Here is a 24,286-nt window from a genome sequence, read left to right on the forward strand (position 1 = left end):
AGCTTTTCTTCCAACAACAGCAATATATATAATATAATATAATGTGTTTTCCCAGTATTATGAATTCAGTAAATAAACAGTAATTGTGCATTAAAATGTACCAAAGTTTGTAGAGAATGTGTTTTTCACTTAGAGAATCAACAAAACATCTAATTTCACCAGCAGTTCTATTTTTACAAAATGTTTGTATTACTGAGATAAAACACTCGTTAACAGACTTGAAATGGAAGATATGGAAATGAAACACAACTCCGCTCTTAAGCAGTTGATGCGGGAGTTCAACACCCAGATGGCTCTGAAAGAGAAAGAACTTGAAGCTTCAGTGAAGGAAACCATTGGTAAGAGCAGAATTTCATTTGCATGACAGAATTTGACTTCATATTTCAAAACCTGGATGTTTTGAGTTGCCTCTGTTTTCTGGCTGGTTTGAAATGAAAAGTGGTGTAAAGGGTCCATGTTTGGGGAGAAATATTCCTCTATTTATTTTTTTTTAAATAAGAGACTTTGATGTACACTCCTAAGAAAGATGGTTCTTTAAGGGTTCTTCAGTAAAGAAAATGCTTCTGTGTAAGCTTTATGTTTATTTGTAATTTGCACGACGTGTAAGGATATATTTCCTTATTTACTGTGGTGAGTCTCAGGTAAACACACTACAGCTCAAACAAAGCAAAACAAAGCACAAAATCCAAAATAAATAGAAGTATAATAAATATACAGACAATGTATTTGTATTTATTGGTGGTGGGTCATTCTCAGCACTGCAATAACGCTGACATGGTGCTGCTGGAGTTTTTAAACACCTCAGTGTTGCTGCTGGACTGAGAACAGTCCACCAACCAAAAATATCCAGCCAACTGTGTCCTGTGGGCAGTGTCCTTTGACCACTGATGAAGGACTAGAGGATGACCAACACAAACTGCAGCAGCAGATGAACTATTGTCTCTGACTTTACATCTACAAGGTGGACCGACAAGGTAGGAGTGTCTAATAGAGTGGACAGTGAGTGGACACAGTGTTTAAAAACTCCAGCAGCACTGCTGTGTCTGATCCACTCAGACCAGCGCAACACACACTAAGACAACCACGGCAGTATTACTGCAGTGCTGAGAATGATCCACCACCCAAATAGTACCTGCTTTGTGAGGGTCCGTGGGGGTCCTGACCACTGAAGAACAGGATAAAAGGGGGTAACAAAGTATCAGAGAAACAGATGGACTAAAATCTGTAACTGTAGAACTACAAAGTGCACCTATAGAGTAAGTGGAGCAGAAACAAGGAGGTGGTCAGAATGTTATGCCTGATTGGTGTATATGGGCTCTTTATGAATGTCCATATTTTCTCACGGGCTTTCACCTCCTATACTATGGAAGCTGCGTGAGCTTAATTTTGCCCTCTTTGATTCCTCTATGCAGAAAAAGCCCAAAGTGTGGAAGCAGAGCTCATAGAAAGCCATCGAGAGGAGGCCAGTCAGCTCCAGAAGATAGTCGCCCAAAAAGAAGATGATCTGAACAGAACTGTCCAGCGTTATGAGCAGATCATTCAGGTGAGGTTAAAAGCATTCAATTTTACAGCAGTATAAGTTTATTTTTGTCGTTTAGTGCAGCGTTAGTCTAAGGTAATTGCACATTCACAATATGTTTGCCTCTTGTGGGCAGGGCTGAATGTTTATTTTAACGTAGAGTGCAGTTTTCAGTTCGCAAACACTGCCGTTTTAACTCATCAATATAATTAACAGAACTTATTAAAGACACTGTCTTAAGATTTAAGTGGGAAAAGTTAGTGAACTGTCTGTAGACCAGTAGTGTAGTTAGACCAGTTAGAACCAACCAAATACCTGTGAAATCACAACCCCAACTAACTGCTGTGCACCAAATCTGAGGCCTGTGATCAGTTTGGTTGTAAAGAAGCTGGAAATGTAATCAATTATATACATATAAAAATTGATGATTGGTGCATCTGTACTATGTTCATTATTATTTCCCTGTATTTTAATGCGAGTGCCTTTATTCAGAAGGTTAAATAAATGGAAAATGAAAAAAGCATCCTTTCAGTTTTGGGTTTTGCTTTTTGGACAGGTGTGTCTCATTTCAGTTCCGGCCAGGAATGTTCACTTCTGTGCATCACCAGTAGTTTATCACCCAAAGGAGTAGCATTGTTAAGCAATAGTGCATCTCCTTTAGGTAACAATCTACTTCCCGTTTCATAATTTTCCCAAAAAGGAAAAAAAAGAAGTGTTTTGTGAAAAACGCGTCTGCCCTGCAGGACTGAAATATTACATCCATTAACAGCATTTCTAAATGCTGCTGAAATGCTTTGGCGCGTCCCGGCTGTCTCGAGGGGCTGTAATTTAAAGTGAACTCTGCAGAGACTCATCCTTGCACTAACATTGCTTTTCAGCACATAATTGGTGCATCATCAGGAAAGCATTACCCCACACACCACCTCCTCTTGCTCCCCATGGTGCTGTGTTATGTGATTCATACCTGCAGGGTTTTAAATCCACGCTTGACGTTCTGACATAACTATGCTGAGCATTCGGATGTCAAGAACAGCGGATTTGTTTCCTTATTTACTGCATGAAAACGATTCCTGTATATCAAGGTCTAACGGAACTGAGTGCTGTGCTTGCAGAGCCGAGAGGAGGAGATGGGCACTCGCGTGTGGGAGGTGCAGAAAGAGCTGGAGGAGCTGCAGCAGAGGAGCCTCAGCGGTCCTCAGGTATGCAGAAGAGGTTCCCACGACTGTTACCAGATGGAGCCATTTACCTCCTCGTAAAACACACCGTTATGTTCTCTCATCCGAGGGCGACTAAGACGGCAGAATTCTTATACTGCAGAAGTCTTGCCGAAGTTAAATGGCAGCTCTCCAAAAAGTCAATGAGCTTCTTGTATAGATCAGTTTGAAAGATCCATAGGAGACAAGGTTTTAAATCTCTGTTCTCATTTAGCTCCTCTGAGAGCACTGGGGCTGGTTGATTTATGTTGCCTGTGACTCCTGGGTGAGCACATTTGGAGGTAGAGAGCAGAAGTTCCCACCCCCCCCATGTGGTGCAGTTTTTTTTTGTTTTTTTTTTTTTGGCCTCACAAAGTCTAGATACAGGCTAGTTCACATTCTGCGTTTTTTCCAGCCTGATGTCATCACTTATGTGTACGTTTTTGAATATGTTACATCCCAGATGACCCACCATAAGGAAGGTTCTCTGCTTATCATCTCTGTTTGTGCACGTCCTGTTCCATAAACTGTACTTGTACCTGGTCAAATTGCAAAAAAAAATTTTTAGGTGTAAATAAGTTAATGTGTCCTGCTCAGACATTGCAAGTTCATTTATGTAGTGCCTTTCAAACACTGCTGTCATTCAAAGTGCTTTACAGCTCAGAAAATACAGAGTTGTTTAAAAAAAAAAGAAAAAAAAAAAGATGAAAACATGATTAACACTTGATGAAAACAATAGATTTGAAAACCATTAAATTAAAAATCAAATTAGAGATTAAATTAGGATAGTTTAAAAAAAAAATCTAATTAAAAATAAAAATGAATAAATAAAGAGTAATAATAACATATATATATAATAACATATTTATGAACAACATTAAACATAAATAGAATGTGCCGCTTTTGTACACTTTTGCATAGGCCACGTTTTATGTTTTAGTTTGTACAACCCCAATTCCAATGAAGTTGGGACGTTATGTAAATCATAAATAAAAACAGAATACGATGATTTGCAAATCCTTTTCAAACTATATTCAATTGAATACACTACAAAGACAAGATGTTTAATGTTCAAATGGATAAACTTTGTTTTTTGCAAATATTCACTCATTTTGAATTTGATGCCTGTAACACGTACCAAAGAAGTTGGGACAGGGGCAACAAAAGACGGGGAAAGTTGAGGAATGCTCAAAAAACACCTGTTTGGAACATTCCACAGGTGAAGAGGTTAATTGGAAACAGGTGAGTGTCATAATTGGGTATAAAGGGAGCATCCCTGAAAGGCTCAGTCGCTCACAAGCAAGGATGGGGCGAGGTTCACCACTTTGTGAACAACAGTTTAAGAACAACGTTTCTCAACGTGCAATTGCAAGGAATTTAGGGATTTCATCATCTACAGTCCATAATATCATCAAAAGATTCAGAGTATCTGGAGAAATCTCTGCAAGTAAGCGGCAAGGCAGAAAACCAACATTGAATGCCTGTGACATTCGATCTCTCAGATGGCACTGCATTAAAAACCGACATCATTCTGTAACAGATATTACCACATGGGCTCAGGAACACTTCAGAAAACCACTGTCAGTGAACACAGTTCGTCGCTTCATCTACAAGTGCAAGTTAAAACTCTGCCATTCAAAGCTAAAGCCATATATCAACAACACCCAGAAACGCCGCCGGCTTCTCTGGGCCCAAGCTCATCTGAGATGGACTGACGCAAAGTGGAAAAGTGTCCTGTGGTCTGACGAGTCCACATTTCAGATTGTTTTTGGAAATCACGGACGTCGTGTCCTCTGGGCCAAAGTATGGAATGGGGGTGTGTTAGTGCCCATGCCATGGGTAACTTGCTCATCTGTGAAGGCACCATTAATGCTGAAAGGTACATACAGGTTTTGGAGCAACATATGCTGCCATCCAAGCAACGTCTTTTTCAGGGACGTCCCTGCTTATTTCAGCAAGGCTCCCACTGAAAATATGTGGTGCATTTTGAAGCTCAAAATACGACAACGGAGACCCCGGACTGTTGAGCATCTGAAGTTGTACATCAAGCAAGAATGGGAAAGAATTCCACCTACAAAGCTTCAACAATTAGTGTCCTCAGTTCCCAAACACTTATTGAGTGTTGTTAAAAGGAAAGGTGATGCAACACAGTGGTAAACATGCCCCTGTCCCAACTTCTTTGGAATGTGTTGCAGGGATCAAATTCAAAATGAATGAATATTTACAAAAAAACAATAAAGTTTATCCGTTTGAACATTAAATATCTTGTCTTTGTAGTGTATTCAATTGAATATAGATTGAAAAGGATTTGCAAATCATCGTGTTCTGTTTTTATTTATGTTTTACACAACGTCCCAACTTCATTGGAATTGGGGTTGTAGAACATTGTCTTTTTTTTTTCTTTTTCTTTTTTTTTTTCTTTTTTTTTTTTTTACAGTGCTGTGCAAAAGTAAACAACCCTTCCTTTGTTTAATTTCCAGTCAAAACTGCCATAATGTACAGGTTATTCACTTTAATTCACTGTATCATTTTTCAAGAGATATTTCTGAGGAGATGAGAGATACAATAATTCACTTGCACAAGTAAAAGAAAGTCAGAGTGAAATAAGAACAGTGGACTGAGTTCAAAAACTGAACTTCAAGTGAATGAAGGCTTGATTGGAAAGTTAACTTTTTCACAATACTGTTTATTGTATGTCGTATGGTCAACGTGCCAAACGTTCATATTTTGTTCCCTCTCGTCTTTCAGGGTCTTGAAGAACTTCAGGTGAGATTCTTTGTTTTCTTTTCTGTTTTTTTCCTATAAAAGTTTAATTTTGAACAGTAATCACTAATCAGGCTGTTAATTAGTTACCTCACCCATCTCACCTGCCCTCAGGTCGAGCTTGCTAAGAAGACCACCCTTCTGAGTGAAGCCAAGCTGAAAGAGCAAGAGTACCAAGACAGGGTGAGTTACAGAGCACCAGCTCGCTGGGTCACTTAGTCTTACACTCTTACCACCTCCACTCTGCCTGACACTGGTTTACTTGATTTTTTTTTACCATTATTGTCTTATTTTCATTATTTTATTACTTATTTATTTATTTTATTATTCGTGTTCTTATTCTTGATTTAATTATGATTATTATATCTTTCTTGTAGTGATTTCTTATTTTTAGTTTACTTTTTGAATCTTATTCTCCTTTTATTTTTTTATTTTGATTTTATTAACCTTTACATTTTAGATACATTTTATTGTTTGATATTTTTACTGTATTTTCATATATTTTAATATTAATGTCATTTATTTATTTGATTATTATTTTATTATGAGTCGTTTTTTAAATGAAATTTACTTTTATTGTTTTATATGTTCTTAACATTATCGATCCCTTGTTCTGTGTCAACTCAGCAACACTGTAAATGAGGGTCATCCTCAGTGTTCTCTGAGATCAGATTGATTGATTGATTGATTGAGTGTGGACAGAGAAAGCAAGAGCATTGAATCAGGAGTGTAACGGTCATACCCTGTGTTCAGGGTTCCTTCGCCCCACCAATGGTACATTACGGGAAGTCCCTCTTGAGTTCCTTACTCAGCACATCTGCTTACACTTATTCGCTTTTACTGTGCATAATTAGGCCATGTCACCTTTCTCATTATTTATTTATTTCATTATTTTACCTCAGGGAGCGCGCTCATAGTTGTGAACTATGCACGGTGGCAGTGTCTTAAACAGGGGTCTCAAACTCAAATTACCCAGAGGGGTCGTTAGCCAGGAAGTCTTCTTCTCGAACTGCTGTTAAAAAATGCAGGAAAAAAGTATGAATTTTAACTTAATGGTCAAGTTCTTCCACATCAAACTCACCCATCCGTGCTTATTGAAGTTTTTCATCTAACATTTTACATTGTATTTTGAACTAAAATTTGGGAAGTAAAGGCGATTTTGATTCTGTTTATTTACATTGAAAGTAAAGTATGTTTTTTCCTTCTTCTGTAAAGTTACCATTTTGGAGATATGAGGTTTTCTTCTGATAACAGTGACATGTCGAATTTTTCAGTAGTAGAAGTAGTAGTATGTAAAATATGTAACAATAAAATTATGCAGGACTCTTATTGTGAAATCATTGTTTTTCCTGCTGTTCGTGAGTAAAGTTTGAGTTTTTATATGACAGTCAGAATTAGAACCGAGCTTTATTGGCCAGGTTTGCTTAAACATACAAGGAATTTGGTTTTGGCTACAGGAGCTCACAAAGCATATAATCAGACAGACGTTTACATGTAGTGAATAAAAAAAATAATTAATTAAGAGAAAACATGCCTTCCCACCATCTCTCTCACACACACTCTCTCTCTCTCACACACACACATACACACACACACACACACACACACAGTCATACCTGTAAACCTTACATTGTGCAGAGAGTATGAGTCTAAAGTTAAAGTGCAGCAGCAGTTAAAGGGTGTATAGTGGCAGAGATCATTTAGGTGACAGTCAGATCAGTGGGGTGTTATATCTGTTCTCAGTGGATTAATTGCTCTGCTCTGAATCTCCTGCTGAGTCCTGAATGAATCCACAAAGGCAGGTTTAACTGTCACTCTAAATTAGAATAATATGATTTAGTTGTAGCTACACTAGTCATGCATGCTCAGTCTGCATGAAAGCATATTAACATCAAAATTAAAACAAACATGTAACCTGCAAAGTAGAAGCGTAATTCTAATTCAAGTTTTTCAAATTTCAAGTTTGGGCTCAAATTGAAAATTCAAATTCAGTAATTCCATTTTCATTCACCATATAGTTACACTACTGTTGGTATTTCATTTACTCTGAGAATTGGATGCTCCATGAGTAGCATCATTTAAATTAAAAATGTGTTTCTCAAACTAGATTGATGTGTTTCAGGAGATTGTGAAATATTTATAAAAATATGAACATTCACTGCCCAGACTATCAGAAATCAACCTGGGTATAATCTGGATATGACAGACATCAGATTTGGCCTGGCAGTGTGAGCACAGAGTTTATCTCTGAAGAAATTCATTGAGATCCCTGATGGACAGTTCTCTCCTCCTTTCCTGAAGGCCTTATTGCTGCTCGGTGCTTTACTGCTCACTCTAACAGACAGCTGTGGCTCTTTTTTTCCAGATTCATACTCTGGAGGACACGATAAGAAGTGCTTATAAAAACTCTGTGGTGACTCACCTGGGAAGCACATACAGAGGTAAATACCCCTCCTTTCCACACACACACGTACACACCTCTCGGGCATTTACTACTAAAAGCACTGTACCGCAGGTCTTCATTACAGGGCTGAGTTTTGGTCTTTATCTTCTTCATGTGCCGTACGTGACCTAGAGGTGCCTCCTGAACCCAAGCACTGCTGAGTCCTTCCTCAGAGTCAAGCTGGATCGGACTCTGATACTCTGATGCTCTCTCAGCTCAGTTACACACATGCACCACATCTCCAGAATGTGGAGAATGAGTGCTGAGGGTTTCAGAGGTGGAGCAGAGGGGCTGGTCATGGCCTGAACGTTAACCTCTTCACGGGACTTTACCTGCCAGTGTAATAAAGAGAATTTGCTGTCTACGGGGCTGGGGTCAGGGGCAGGGGGTTTTGGGGGAGGGTGGCGTGAAAGCTCATCTCTGGATCTAATGCTTTTCACAGACTCACTCCAGTTTCCCACACAAGATCTGGAGTGTCATATCTTCCACAACAGCCTTAAATCTTGGTTTCCCCTTAGTGCTTATATGGGAGTCTTTAGGTGATGCCGCAGGTGAATAGCGTGAATAGTGAAAAGGAAGTTTATTATTATTGTTTTAAATTATTTATGAAGGAAGTTTTTTTTTAAAACACACAGGCACACACAAACAACACAGCAAGTAAGAGATTAAAATATAAAAATAATAAGTTACATGACAAATATTTTTGTGTGATTTTTGCTTTTCTGCATCATCGTCCTGTACGTTGTGTGAAAATTTCATGATGATTGGACCAACAGAGATGCTCCAAAATTGCTTAGAATAAAATTTCTTTTCATTAACTTCCATTGAAAGTAAAGAACGTTTTAGCCCTCTCCTGTAAAGTTACTATTTACTAAAGTTACCACATAAAATGTGGCCTGTGCAAAGAGACACATTATTTTGTTTTGTGTTTGAGATATGTTAACTCATCGGATAAATAGACATCATACATTAAGTGTGCATATAAATATAATTATAATTTTTATATATAATTTTTTGTATTTAAATTCTATAAGGGGGCTATGCACCTAAGGTTTTCACTCACTTTCCACCTGTGTAAATGTGATGTGAAAAACGTAATTTGATTTGATTTTACAAATGAAGTGTGACTTATTAATATATTGTATTTTATATCCTAGTATTACTGCACTACTCATTTGCACCAACAATTACTGTACAAGTTTTCTCTGCATATTTTTACATATGCTCCTCCCACAGGACATACTACCTCATTGTACACTCTCCACTCACTCTGCATATCTTGTGTGTGTGTGTATGTATGTATGTATGTATGTATGTATTATATATATTATAACCACTATACTGCCCTTTCATTGAACTCTGCACAATCACATAGTTGAATCTAATCTAATTATCGCTGAGAAAATCAACAACAACATATATTATCATGGATGCTACCTTTTAAGAAAGTGCACTTCGTTGTCAGTAAACTGTAGTGGAACATGTCATAGAACATGTATTTATACATATATGTAGACATTTGTGAACTTTATTATAAGTGTAAAAGTGGACGAGGCAAAATGGTCTGAAATGTGAAAATGAAAGATTGTTGTTCTCTCTGCCTGCTTTTCCTCCTCCGTGTTTACCCGGAGGGACAGTTTCCTCGTAAATGTTTTGATTTAAACATGCTCCTGAACTGTCTTCTATTATATAAAAGTGTCCCTTAACCCTTTTGATCTTCCCTTCGAGACCTACTGCTGAACAGTCCGCCCTCCAGATTTCTCTGTTGTAACTATCCACCCTGCTCATCGCCTTCAGATCATGTCCTCGCCACTTAAAACGACCACTTAGTTACGTTAATAACGAAGTGCAGAGCTGGTCAGGAAGCATTATGGAAATGAGACTGGACTAAGGACCACCCACCAGCCCTCATAAACATCCGCTTAGCTACAGTAGCTTTGTTATTTGGTAACATCCACACTTAAAAGACCTGTCAGCTTAAAAAAAAACTCAATTTATATGTTAATTTAAAAAACATTTAAGTGTAAAAAAAAAAAAAAAAGTCATAGCTTTGTGGTGTCTTGCGACGGATTAAGAAAAAAAAGCACTGGGCTAAAGTTTATGCACCCTAGCCAAATTCCGTGTTTAAGTGAAAAATTCCTGCACATATGCACATATTAATGCACTGTCCATTTCCTTAATTTCACATAATCAAAAAACATAAAACATAACATATGGCATGTGCAAAAGTTATGGCACATTTTATATTGCATAGTTTTGTGCCAGCAAATAGAAATTGTGCTAAAATGTGCAGAAAAACCGCATGTGCACTGTTCCCTGTAGAGGATGTGTTGACGTTGATTTTCTGAGTGAAAATACAAAACATGTAATTTGACCACAGTTGTTGTAACTTTTGCATATGACCATATCTACATTTAAAAATTTTTCCACATTATTAAATTTCTGCGAGCAGCTGCCCTTTCCACTGTGTGACAATTTGATGTATGGAGCCATTTTTTAAAAATCTCTTTACATTAACTTACCTTAAAATTCTAAACATCTTTGCCTTCTCCTGTGAAGTTAATATTTATATATATATATATAAATAATATTATTCACATTCTTTCTTATTCATATTGGGTACTTTGCTAGGCCAATGAGCAGTTTTAGGGTCGTGCTGTTGGCTGCAGTAAACCCCACTCTGTTCTCTGGTGCGGGAAGACTGTGTAAAAGTGGTCTGTGTCTCAGATTTCCTGCCGTTAGCCCCTGCTGTGGCAGTCTTGAGGGGTCAGCCGTGCTGGCCTCGGGTCAGTTTGGCGGCTCAGCTTATTTACGACTCTTTCCTTTATCTACGCTTCTTCATCAAAGGCTTGTTTGGGTTGGCCTGGCACCTCTGCTCCCCTTCAGGTTATGTTTGGCACATCCGTGAGCCAGTCAGTGTTGTCAGCTACTGTTATATGGATATTCCAGAGGGGCTGACGGCTCCGGCTTGCTTGCTTACCCTTAGACATCATGAGGTCACAGTTCTGGAGGCCTGTTTTCAATGCATTTTTCTAGCTGGCATCGTGAGAGACACTGCTGCTGTGTCCAGTGTCTGTTACTACGAGTCCTCAGTCGCCTGTAAACAACTATTACTGTAGAATGGAAAGTGTGCAGTTCCTTATAATTGAGCAGGGATTAATTGACGAGCATGAGATGTTAGCTGATGCACAACTGCCATGAAAATAATTACAATTTACAGTTTTTGTTAATGGTGTGCAACTTTAAGTGCAAATCTAAATTAGCTGATTAATACATCTTGTTTAAAAATTATGGCTCTTCAAGGGTTCTTTAGTAAAGGAACAGTTTTATATAGAATCATGAACAAAAACATGTCCCAATGCAAAATTAAGGGGGTTCTTTGCATGATGAAATTATTCTTCAGAAATGGTTCTGCGATTGGTACAACGTAACAATTCTTTTTGGTGCTATATAGAACCATTTTCAAAAAGGTGCTACATAGAACCATCTACAACACATTCTTCATCATTCTGAGGAACCCTTTCACCATGCAGAGAACCCTTTAATCATGTAACGGGTTCTTTGAATGATCATGGTTCCTATATATAGTCATTTTCTTTACTGAAGAACCCTTAAAGAACCATCATTTTTAAGTGTGGCTCTCGACACTTAGTAATAATAACAAATCTTTAATTATGTAGCACTTTCCGTTTTAGTTCAAAAGCTTTTCACATGAATCAAACATTGAAAAGATAAATGCACTGCGCTTTAAATCAGGCTTGGGCTCATCAGTTCTACATACTGTGGTATAGTATTACCGTCATACCACCCTAACCTACTTTAGAGGACAATAGCAGTCATTACAGACCCAAGAGAACCTCTCAGTTTGCAGACAGCCCATCTCAGCTGCGTCAGTCGGTCTGCATGGGCTGTTACAAAGTTAGATCAGTTAGATAGAGTCCTTTATTAGTCCCACAACAGGGAAATTCTCAGTGTTACAGCAGCAAAGGCACAGCAACGAAAAAAAGAGAAGTAATAACAAGAGAAGAGAATTAAGCAAGTAATTAACTTTAAGTACTTAACAAGGTTTTTTACAGTTTGTTACTTGTTACTATATAGACTATATTAAAACTAAACATAAAAAGATAAAGTATAAACTCTATCCTTCACAAACAATAACAAAAATAAACAATTGTAAATAAATAAAATGAAGATATTTACAATGTAAGGATATTTTGCTTGAAATTCATATGGAATAAAATCTTAAGCTTATTAATACTCAGGGCTGGCAGCAAACGCACCTCGAGCTCAAATAAACAAACAATACTCACCACTGCCCCCTAAAGGTGTTATAGCGGCACTCAGAAGTAACAAATGTTTTTCATAAGACCCATAAAGCGTCCCAATAAATTCATGTTGAGTGCGTTTACATGAACTTAATAATCCGATAACTGCAGAAAATCATATTTCAGTAATCTGATCAACATGTTTACATGCTGTTGAGTAAACAGCCAACCAGCCAATAAACTCACAGAAGACGTGACGTAAAACTCAAACTACATTCCGCAGCTTTATATAAAACAAAAACATCTGAACGTACATCATTTAGAGGATGAAGAATATTTAACTCCTTTATTTTGAGTTTGGTTTCAGCGACGCTCCAACAGTGTTTTGCTGCGTCTCATAATATCCACCATCTGATCTCAAGACCAGACTGAGAAATCCAAGTCAGAGTTTACATACACTGAGAAATCTGATTACTGAGCTAAAATCCAGCCTCTTTATCAGAGTTCTTAGTTAGATTTCTAGATTGGAGTGTTGTGTTCACATGACCATTTGAATAATCTGATAACTGCGAAAATCCCATTATGATCGGATTATTAAGTGCATGTATACACACTCAAAATTCTTTTGACCACTAACCATCACTAAAATCAAGCATGCAGCTCATAAAAATTGATTATAAAATGTAGTACCGTAATAGTACCATTTATGGTACCTGATTCGCTGAGCCGTGTTCTAATTATTTGACCATTTTTAACTCATTTTATTGGTCAAACTGTATTTTTCAGTTAACATTCATCAATTACAACCTTAGATTTGACCTTTTGGAAAATTAAAATGCTTCATAATTGTTGCAAAACTCTCCCCCACATAGTCAAATGTATTTTTTATTATTCTTATTCATTTTATGTACCGTGCTCGTGTTGATTTTATCATCATAATACTTCCTTTCATTCTCCTCTCACTTTCCTCATGAGAAAGGGAAAAAGTGCTCCCAAACGAATAGAAGCCGTTTTGTATTTTAGCCACAATGCTGCTGTTATACTTTTCTCAGTGCTTTTGAAAACTGTGTCTAACTAGCATGACTGAGGCCCAGAGCACAGCGAGCAGTCCTGCTGATTTACTGACTGATTACTGCTATGCAGAGGTGTGTGAGTGAGAGAGAGCCCTATTATATGGTAGGAGCAAAACTACAGCACCAAAGCGTTTATGTATATCCTGTCCGTAAATGTCAATGCGTATGCCAAACCCTCAGGCACCAGTCCAGATGATAAGTGAACAAGTTGTCTAAACAAAAGCACGCATTGATCTCCTTTCCTATCTGTTCCCGTGGCAACCAGCGTCCTCTCTGACTTCTTGTGTTAGCACTTACTAGATCACTGACGTTCAGGCCATGTAGGTTGAGCGGAATCACGTTTACTGAGTTCATAAGCCTGTCATCTGCCTGCTCTGGTTGTAATTAGGAGCCTGACAGAGCAGTGTGTGGTAGAAGAAGGGAGCTGGAGGACAGAGGGAGGGAGGGAGAGAGAGCTGCTGGCACAGTTTACAGGCTGCCTGCTAATCTCTAACCACCAAGAGCTGTTTCCAGTAACACTATGCTACTCTGGACTGCTACATATTCCGCACCAGCAGGGAAGTGTGGTGGCCTTTGAGGCCTTCAGAGAATTTATGTGAAATAAATAAATAAAAATAAATACATCTCTAATTTTTAGCCAATTACTATAATCATCATGATTGTACTTAAACTCTGTTTAAACTCTCAGGCTTAACATTACGACCACCTCCTTGTTTCTACACTCATTGTCCATTTTATCAGCTCCACACAGGTGCACTTTGTAGTTCTACAGTTGCAGACTGTAGTCCATCTGTTTCTCTGATACTTTGTTACCCCCTTTCACCCTGTTCTTCAGTGGTCAGGACCCCCATGGACCCTCACAGAGCAGGTACTATTTGGGTGGTGGATCATTTCCAGCACTGCAGTAACACTGATGTGGTGGTGTGTGTTGCGCTGGTATGAGTGGATCAGACACAGCAGTGCACTGTCCACTCACTGTCCACTCTATTAGACACTCCTGTACAGATTACACACAGCTGTACAGATGTTCATATCTTAGATATTCCTACCTTATTGGTCCACCTTTTAGATATGAAGTCAGAGACAATAGCTCATCTGCTGCTGCACAGTTTGTGTTGGTCGTCCTCCAGTCCTTCATCAGTGCTCACAGGATTCTGCCCACAGGACGCTGTTGTATTCCGAATGGCCTCAATCGGACTAGATTATTCTGATTGAGGTGTTTACATGGACGTATTATATTCCAATCGAGCTATTAGTCGGATTACTAACGGATTATTAGGCTGCATGTAAACGTGGCTAGTGACACTTAGGTGTTTAAAAACTCCAACAGCACTGCTGTATCTGATCCACTCAAACCAGCACAACACACATTAACACACCACCGCCATGTCAGTGTTATTGCAGTGCTGAGAATGATCCAACACCCAAACAGCACCTGCTCTGTGAGGGTCCATGTGGGTCCTGTCCTCTTAAGAACAGGGTAAAAGTGGCTAACAGAGCATCAGAGAAACAGATGGACTACAGTCTGTAACTGCAGAACTACAAAGTGCAGCTATAGAGTAAGTGGAGTTGATAAAATGGACAGTGAGCGTAGAAACAAGGTGGTCAGAATGTTATGCCTGATTGGTGTATTTGCAGTTATACTCTTATTGTTAAATTTTTGTTGGCAGAGAAAGGATTTTAAGCTCAAAAAATTCAACAAAAAATTATCCAATCAGGATTGTTCTCTCTGGTATTTAGAGAGATGCAGCCAAGCAAGCTCTCCCATTGTTTAGGACTTCAGGAGCTGAACTGAAGACTTTACTCGTTAGATTAACTACCAACATAATTAGGAAGTGACCGTGGAATCAACCTGTCAGGCTTTGATGAGGCCATCTAGAAAAAAAGTGGCGGCAGCTCCATGTCAGAACTCTTCACAGAAGGAGTCGCTGTAAAACTGATCCATACAGGCTCAACTCTATGTTGACATTTGTCACAGGCTTCAATTAAAACTGTTTTATACAAGCATCAAATGTTCTAGATGAAACATTAACTGTTAGATCTAGAGCTGAGCACTAACAACATACTAGACTCAGATAGCAGAGACTAGCATTATTGTATTGTATTATTATTATTGTGTTTACTATTTGATTATTTGTTTATTTTTATTTGATTATTTGTTTTAAATGTGAGTAGCCCAAGCTGAAGGGCCAGCTCCAATAGTCAGTCATCCATTGTCTTGAGCTGATGCTGAGTCTTCTGTCCTCCCAGAACCCGCACACTACAACGCCGATCCCCTGTCCGAGCACACAGAGTTCGAGTACCTGCGGAAGGTCATGTTTGAGTACATGATGGGACGAGAGACAAAGGTATGTATACAGTCTTTGGACGTTGGACTTACAGCCAATAATGAGCTCCACTCTTTTTAGCTTCTGTGGTCCATTGTTTATAATACGCTCAAACGGATAGCGTAGTGAAACACACTGCTATAACAATAATGCTGCATTCACATGTTTTAGCAAACAAAATATTCCATTGTTTTCAGTGGATCAGTGAAAGAAAATTCTGCCACCTCAAGCAGCGTCGTTCCACAGACCGCAGACGTGAGGGGAATTCTTCATCTAGAGCTCAGTTTTCCCAACTTTTGCCGTTGACTGCAGGAGCAGAATAAACAAATGTTAATCTTTTGGGAGCCATAGATGCAAAACATCTAGTCATTAAATTCCAAATGAACTCGTTATTATACAGTATATATGTAAACTACAACCACAACTTTTACTGAATTGCACTTTTACTGTGTTCTTTATTTGACAAAGATTTAGACTCTCATGGTGTCACTGTCTTTCTCCCATGTCCTGTAAATTTTCAAAAAACACTTCCAACTATGTTTAACTGTTTACTGTGGTTATCTACCACATGGGTGTCCAAATAAGAGGACTGTGCTACCAGCACACTACCAGGAAAGCACTTCAGCAAAGCTTATCAACATATGAGAAAAGTGATGGCGCGGCTTGTGTAGCAGTTCTGCTGTGGCTTATCCAGTAGCATGCACTTATTTACATTACTCCTCCAAACAGAGATCAGCTACAGGGTTAGATAACAGATATCAGATATCACACCAACCTCAATTATTGATTGTATTGGTGATATTATTCATCAGTTATTGATATAGGCTGAAAAAGTTCAAAGTCAAGGTCCCTGTTTTGTGAAAACAAGTTACACAGACACACTTCTGCACTTTTTAATGTACGATTGCTGTTTATTTGCAGAATTTAACATATTGTGAGAGGAATAAAACATACAGTCTGGCCTGTGCAGAAGTTCTGGCAAATTTTGTATATATATTTTATTTATATATTTGTTTTGCATTTTAGCAAGTTAATGGAAATTGTGCACTAAAGTTTGAAGATAACTGCCAAAGCATGTTGTCTTTAGAGTCGTTTTAATATATTTTGACTTAGAAAATCAACAACATGGAATTTGAGCAGTTCAAACGTGTGTATGACTGTCTATATAAATGTGCTTAGCTGTATATAGTTATAATAACTGTATCAGTGCACTTCTTATAAATAAACTGCTACATTATAATAGCCTTATATGTGATAACCACGGTTCTTTTTCAGTCAATGTTTAAAGCAAAAACTGACGCTCTTCTGAAATCAGAACTCATTTAGCAAAGCTTTGAGCATGAAAGGAGAAATGACTTCAGAGAAGAAGGCAGTCTAGGCTAGGCTGTGGCCACGGACTCTCAGATGGTAAAGTTGGTGTGACATTGGCAATCCTGCTCTTTTAGATTAATTACAGTTTTGCAGCCAAATTAAACACGACAATAAAATACAACCACTTTTACTGAACTGTGCTTTCATTATGTTCCTTTATTCAACAAAGACTAAGACTAAGAATTTTCTGTGGATATTATCCCCACAGTTAGCCGAATAAGGAAAGCAACATGGAATTATTTGCTTTTTGCTTAGAAAAGCAAAAAGCAACGTGGAATTTGACATGTTCTGTTCCAAAAATTGTATATCGCTTTTCTCGGAAACAAAACCTTGTATCTCCGCTTTTGTCGATTTTCAGCTTTTGATGTAATTCAAAAAGGCATGTTGGCCTTTATATAAGTGTGTGAATTTCATGAAGGATGGACCAAAATTAATGGCCAAAATGACTGTAAAAAAAGTCTGGGTCCATTGACCTACACTGAAAGTAATGTGTTTTTTCCTTCTCCTGTAAAGTTACTGTTTTGGAGATACAAGGTTTTGTTCCAACAGCAGCTATATATATATATATATATATATATATATATATATATATATATATATATATATATATATATATATATATATATATATATATAATGTGTGTGTGCTTAGTTCTATAGTTAACAATAATTAACAACCATGCCAGTCCATCCCTTGTATATAATCTGCTACATTATAATAACATAAGTCTATTTGTAAAGCAACAACTGATGCTCTTCTGAAACCAAAACCCCAGAAAGCATTTGCCCAGCACAGCGTTGAGTATGAAGGGAAGACTTTTCAGCTGGCAGCTCAAAACGGAAAAAGTCTGTCCTCACATGAAAACGGCCACTGCCGTGTCAGAGCCCCACACAAAAGCCACACTGTGTCTGTGTAGCAGGACCCTAATTAACGACTCTTGTCCATTTAGTCCAGGCTAATTAACAGCCCAGTTGACAGGGCCCTAAAGCCAGTGGGGAAGCCCAGGTTCAACAATAAACAGTTGGTGGCCTTATGACATCACATTGGGCCTCCCTGTGAGGGAGGATGTCCGGCAGGCGAGCCGGCGGGGTGTTTTTGTCACGTGATGCAGCCGCGCCTGCCGTTTTAAGAGCAGAGCTGGAGCTAAGCAGTAATGCTGGTTCTGATTAGCTCTATATTTATAGGCCCGAGTGTGCAGATATGTCTGGAGCTGATTACACAGCATGCGGCAGATAATGAGCATTTTTCTTTGCCTTTGCGTGGTTTAATTGTTCGCAGGGAAGAGTGAGGGAGTAGACGAAGGTTCATGGAGCCTCTATTCAATGGTTTCAGACCTTCTCTTATTGGCTAGTGAGTCAGTTCCTCCTGAGTTTCTCTGATATGCTTTTGACCTTAAATCATGACCAGCTAAATGTTGGTGTGTTGTTTCCACATTCAGTTACTGAACGTGAATGTACAGTATGTATAAACAATGTCTTTCATACATTGGTATATTTCATGCAAACAATAGCAATGCACTAGCATTCCCGCAAGAGATTAAGGTATATTTTATATTATATATTTTTGTTTTAGGTTTTACATTTTAGCAAACCAATAGAAATGATGCATTTGTTCTTTTTTAATGCATGAAACTATATATATATAAATGTCCATAGCTGTATATAGCTGATTAATAAAAAAATTAACATATCAGAACTTATAAACATTTTATATGTCCTAAAAATGGGGAGCGCTATGAAGGTAAAATAGTTGTACTTCCTGCACTGTAATTCCTTTCGCCTGATTTGGGTGTAAATACCCTCAAATTAAAGCTGAACTGACTTCACACTGAACTCATATTCTTTATTTAACTGCAACTCCAGCATGACAATTAGACAGCTACTGTAGCTTCATAGTCATGCAAGTAATCCTAAGGAAAAGCTTGTAGACGTTGTCAGGAAAATAAAAATGCGTCCACCAAATTAACAGCATGATGGTTAGAAGCAGCAGCAGTAGCACTTCTGAGGTGGTTCCTGACTCTGGAGTAGATGCAGGAGTGTAAGCATGCAAACTTCATTATGGTTGAATAAAAGATAAAGCAAATGGGGAAAAAAATTCCTCCAAATCTGGTTTACGTGTACTGCTCTTCCTCCACACAGTTACCGGAATAATAGAAATCTTCTGTCTGTATTACAGGAGCCCAAACTTTGAACCTTCATTTTGGTCTAAAGAATTTGTTCTGCACTCATTTTATGTTTTACAACACTGGTCCTTCAATTCTTTAGTCCCAGGGAACACAGTGTAAATGATACTGATGTGATACTGAGTTTTATATTAGACATGCTGTAAAATCTGAAAGAAAAATGTACTAAAACACGCTTAAAATTCGCTGATCAGAAATATCAACGTGTCAACGTGACGTGCTGGTATGCTGTCAGTGCTGAAGCGTCACCACAGTCTCCTCTAAGCCAGCATGCACAATTACGCTCTTAAAAAATTGGTCCTTCAAGGGTTCCTTAGTGTAGAAAATGGTTCAAATGAATTGAACCATGAACACTCAAAAAACCTCTTGTGTGATCAGAGGGTTCATCAAATTGATTGAGAATGTGCAGCAGATGGTTCTGCTTAGAACCTTTTTGAAAAGGGTTTCATATAGCACCCAAAAAGGCGCTTCTGTTGTTACAATGTCAAGCTTCACTCTTAAAAAAGATGGTTCTTCAGTGGTTCTTTAGTAAAGAAAATGGTTCTCTGTAGAGCCATGAACACTCACAGAGCCTTTTGCATGATTTGAGGGGTTCTTTACATTGTGAAATGATGCTTCAGATTCATGGAGAATGTGCTGTAGATGGTTCTGTATAGAACCTTTTTTGAAATTTTAGTTGCTATTTGGATGCTGTATAGGACCCGTTTAAAAAGGATTCCATATAGAACCATCTACACAACATTCTGTATCCATCTGAAGAATACTTTCATGATGTATGTACAAAACCAACTTCTTTGCTAAAGAACTTTTGAAGCACCAAGCTTGAAATCGTAATAATACAAGAGCCATTATTTTTGTTGCTATGCAGAACCCTTTTTAAAAAGTTGCTATATAGAACCATGTACAGCACACTATGCATCAGTCTGAAGAATCCTTTCATGATGTAAAGAACCCTCTAATCATGCAAAGGGTTCTTTGAGTGTACATGGTTTTGTACAGAACCATTTTCCTTCCTAAAGAGCCTGTGAAGCACCATCATAATAATAGAAGAGCCATTTTTGGTGCTATATAGAACCCTTTTCAAAAAGGTTCTATATGAAACCTATATATCTACAGCGCACTCTATCAATCTGAAGAACCCTTTCACAATGCAAATGTCCTTTAATTACACAAAGGGTTCTTTGAGTGTCCATAGTTCTATACAGAACCATTTTCTTGACTAAAGAACCCTTGAACACTTTAAAAGTGTATGACTCTTATTTTCACTGTTTTTGTTAATGTCACACTGTCTTTGTGTTATTTGTTCACAGACGATGGCCAAAGTCATAACCTCCATGCTCAAGTTTCCCCCAGACCAGGCACAGAAGGTTCTGGAGCGTGAGGATTCCAGATTGATGGTAAACTCCATTTTTAGATGATCAACCTGATAGTACACACACTACACACACTGCATATGTCTCTGGCTTAGAATAAAACTGAAACAGATGTGAGTCAGCATTCTTCCACATCTGTGCAATCACAGAATTCCCTGATGCTCTTCTGCCTCTCTAAAGTCTCTTCACGCGTCTGTGAGATGCTCACGTTAGCGTTATCATTTATAACTCCTTCACAAAGTGATAGCAGAGTACAGAGCCAGCGGAGAACATTTCGGGCCAACCGCTCCGATCACCTACAGATGTTCTGGCCGTTAAACAGTGAATCATATGTTAGCCGTTCTTTATTATACCTTTATATAAGGTGTATTTACAGCATTTGAGACTTTTTGCTAAAGTGAGCGGAAACTTTTGCCTACTGAGCAATCGGTTTGTTTTCTTCACTGAAATACAACCCCAATTCCAATGAAGTTGGGACGTTGTGTAAAACATAAAAACAGAATACGATGATTTACAAATCCTTTTCAACCTATATTCAATTGAATACACTACAAAGACACAATATTTAATGTTCAAACTGATGAACTTTTTTTTTGTTTTTTGTAAATATTCACTCATTTTGAATTTGATGCCTGCAACACGTTCCAAAGAAGTTGGGACAGGGGCATGTTTACCACTGTGTTACATCACCTTTCCTTTTAGAATGTGGCTTGGCATTGTCTTGCTGAAATAAGCAGGATGTCCCTGAAAAAGACATTTCTTGGATGGCAGCATATGTTGCTCTAAATGCATTAATGGTGCCTTCACAGATGTGCAAGTTACCCATGCCATGGGCACTAACACACCCCCACACCATCAGAGATGCTGGCTTTTGAACTTTGCGCTGATCCGGACAGTCCTTTTCCTCTTTGGCCCGGAGGACACGACGTCCATGATTTCTGAAAACAATTTAAAATGTGGACTCGTCAGACCACAGGACATTTTTCCACTTTGCGTCAGTCCATCTCAGATGAGCTCGGGCCCAGAGAAGCCGGCGGCGTTTCTGGGTGTTGTTGATATGTGGCTTTAGCTTTGAATGGCAGAGTTTTAACTTGCACTTGTAGATGAAGCGACGAACTGTGTTCACTGTGACAGTGGTTTTCTGAAGTGTTTCTGAGCCCATGTGGTAATATCTGTTACAGAATGATGTCGGTTTTTAATGCAGTGCCGCCTGAGGGATCGAAGGTCACGGGCATACAGTGTTGGTTTTCTGCCTTGCCGCTTACTTGCAGAGATTTCTCCAGATTCTCTGAATCTTTTGATGATATTATGGACTGTAGATGATGAAATCCCTAAATTCCTTGCAATTGCACGTTGAGAAACGTTGTTCTTAAACTCTTGCACTATTTACTCACACAGTTGTTCACAAAGTGGTGAACCTCACCCCATCCTTGCTTGTGAAAGACTGAGCCTTTCAGGGATGCTGCCTTTATACCCAATCATGACACTCACCTGTTTCCAATTAACCTGTTCACCTGTAGAATGTTCCAAACAGGTGTTTTTGAGCATTCCTCAACTTTCCCCGTCTTTTGTTGCCCCTGTCCCAACTTCTTTGGAACGTGTTGCAGGCATCAAATTCAAAATGAGTGAATATTTGCAAAAAACAAAGTTTATCCGTTTGAACATTAAATATATTGTCTTTGTAGTGTATTCAATTGAATATATGTTGAAAAGGATTTGCAAATCATCGTATTCTGTTTTTATTTATGTTTACACAACGTCCCAACTTCATTGGAATTGGGGTTGTATGAAGGAATCTGGTCTGAGCAGCCTTACATTTTAAAAGTTTGGAATCAGTGCTTTCAGTGATGTAAAAGTTTTTTATTCGTAGATAAATGTACACAAATCATTAGCAGGACATTATTCAGACACTTTTGTTGGTCAAGTCCCCCATGGACCCTCACAGAACAGGTACTATATGGGTGGTGGATAGTTCTCAGCACTGCAGTAACACTGATGTGGTGGTGGTGTGTTAGTGTGTGTTGCGCTGGTGCGAGTGCTGCCTGAGTTTTTAAACACTGTGTCCACTCACTGTCCACTCTATTAGACCCTCCTACCTTGTGTTGGTCTTCCTCTAGCCCTTCATCAGTGGTCACAGGACGCTGCCCACAGGACGCTGTTGGTTGGATATTTTTGGTAGGTGGACTAATCTCAGTCCAGCGGTGACACTGAGGTGTTTGAAAACTCCAGCAGCACTGCTGTGTCTGATCCACTCAGACCAGCACAACACACACTAACACACCCCCACCACATCAGTGTTACTGCAGTGCTGACAATTACCCACCACCCAAATAGTACCTGCTCTGTGAGGGTCCATGGGGGTCCTGACCACTGAAGAACATGGTAACAAAGTACCAGAGAAACAGATGGACTACAGTCTGTACCTGTAGAACTACAAAGTGCAGCTATAGAGTAAGTGGAGCTGATAAAATGGACAATGAGCGTAGAAACAAGGTGGTCAGAATGTTACGCCTGATTGATGTATAATGATAATATTTAAATGTGCAGTTATTATTGTTAATGATCCCATAAAGGAGGGGTTGATCAATTTATGCAGTTTCATTTAATATAGAAATATTTATATTAATATAGTTGTGTGAACACGTCCTCTACTGAGAACACACTTCCAAACATTTTAATACACAATTACTGTTTATTTACTGAATTTAACACATTGTGAAAAGAGTAAACACAATATGGCCTGTGCAAAAGACATCGTAATAACAGCAGAACCCGTTTTGGTGTTATTTAGAACTGTTCTCCATTAATCTGAAGAACCATTTCATCATGCAAGGAACCATTTAATCATGTGTTAGTGTTAGTGGTTCTATGTAGAACCATTGCCTTTACTAAAGAACCCATGAGGTACCATCTTTTTAAATTGTAGAGGTTGTGTTCACTTATTTTCACTCATCTCATTTAACCAGTTAGTGTACAGACATTTGTCCACTACTGTAGTTATAAATGTGATTAGCTGTATAAAGTTGTAATTCTGTTCTCCGTGTCTGTTCCAGCCATGGCTTCGCTGAGATGCAACCCAGAGGGAAAGATTCCGCTGCTGCTGCCGACTGTTCAGAGGGTTTAGAACTGATATTAATGACTAGAGAACCCTTCCTTTGAGTGAGTGAGTGAGTGAGTGAGTGAGTGAGTGAGTGAGTGAGTGAGTGAGTGAGTGAGTGAGTGAGTGAGTGAGTGAGTGAGTGAGTGAGTGAGTGAGTGAGTGACAGTGTGATTGTACTGTTGATGGGATAAGATTTAGATATTTAGATGAAATATCAGATTCAGAGAATTTTGCTCAGCTTTAGACCCGGTAAAAAAAAAATTCTGACATCATAATTTATTATTTCTTTTTCTTCATTCAGGGTAGATTCTTTTCTTTTTTAAATCTGTTTTATATGAAATTAGGTTTTGTGCAATACGAAGGTTTTCTTAAAGGTTTTGTTTTCTTTCTTTTCTCCTTTTTGGTGAGCGTCCCTTTAAGCGTCCTCTCTGCACAGGTGTATGTGTGGATCAGTTAAGCGGCTTAGTATTTACTGTTTACTACGGCTTTTTTTTTTTTTGACCTAATGCTGTATTTTCTTGAGAACTGACAAAATATACATCATACTGTAAAATAAAGTGTAAATTATCACTTGAAACGAACTTATGAATCTGTACTTTAGGGCACATTGTGACTGTTGCTATTATTACATTTTAAAACAACTAATAAAATTTTATTTACAGTACATTTTGACCTGA

General features: G+C 38.4%; 1 protein-coding gene across 3 annotated transcripts in view; it reads left to right on the forward strand.

Moving 5' to 3' along the window:
- golga4 (golgin A4) overlaps positions 1-24,286 on the forward strand; it is an 82,278-nt gene extending 57,992 nt beyond the window's left edge. For all 3 annotated transcript variants that reach the window (XM_017702647.2, XM_017702648.2, XM_017702650.2), the window contains 9 exons: positions 217-338; positions 1,413-1,543; positions 2,632-2,718; positions 5,461-5,478; positions 5,590-5,658; positions 7,841-7,916; positions 15,507-15,604; positions 20,447-20,533; positions 23,563-24,286. In XM_017702647.2, coding sequence (XP_017558136.1) covers positions 217-338; positions 1,413-1,543; positions 2,632-2,718; positions 5,461-5,478; positions 5,590-5,658; positions 7,841-7,916; positions 15,507-15,604; positions 20,447-20,533; positions 23,563-23,577 — 703 coding nt within the window. In that variant the 3' untranslated portion in view covers positions 23,578-24,286. The remainder of the gene's footprint in view (positions 1-216; positions 339-1,412; positions 1,544-2,631; positions 2,719-5,460; positions 5,479-5,589; positions 5,659-7,840; positions 7,917-15,506; positions 15,605-20,446; positions 20,534-23,562) is intronic.

This window comes from Pygocentrus nattereri, chromosome 5 (genome assembly GCF_015220715.1).
Source record: "Pygocentrus nattereri isolate fPygNat1 chromosome 5, fPygNat1.pri, whole genome shotgun sequence".
In the NCBI taxonomy this organism is placed as follows: domain Eukaryota; kingdom Metazoa; phylum Chordata; class Actinopteri; order Characiformes; family Serrasalmidae; genus Pygocentrus; species Pygocentrus nattereri.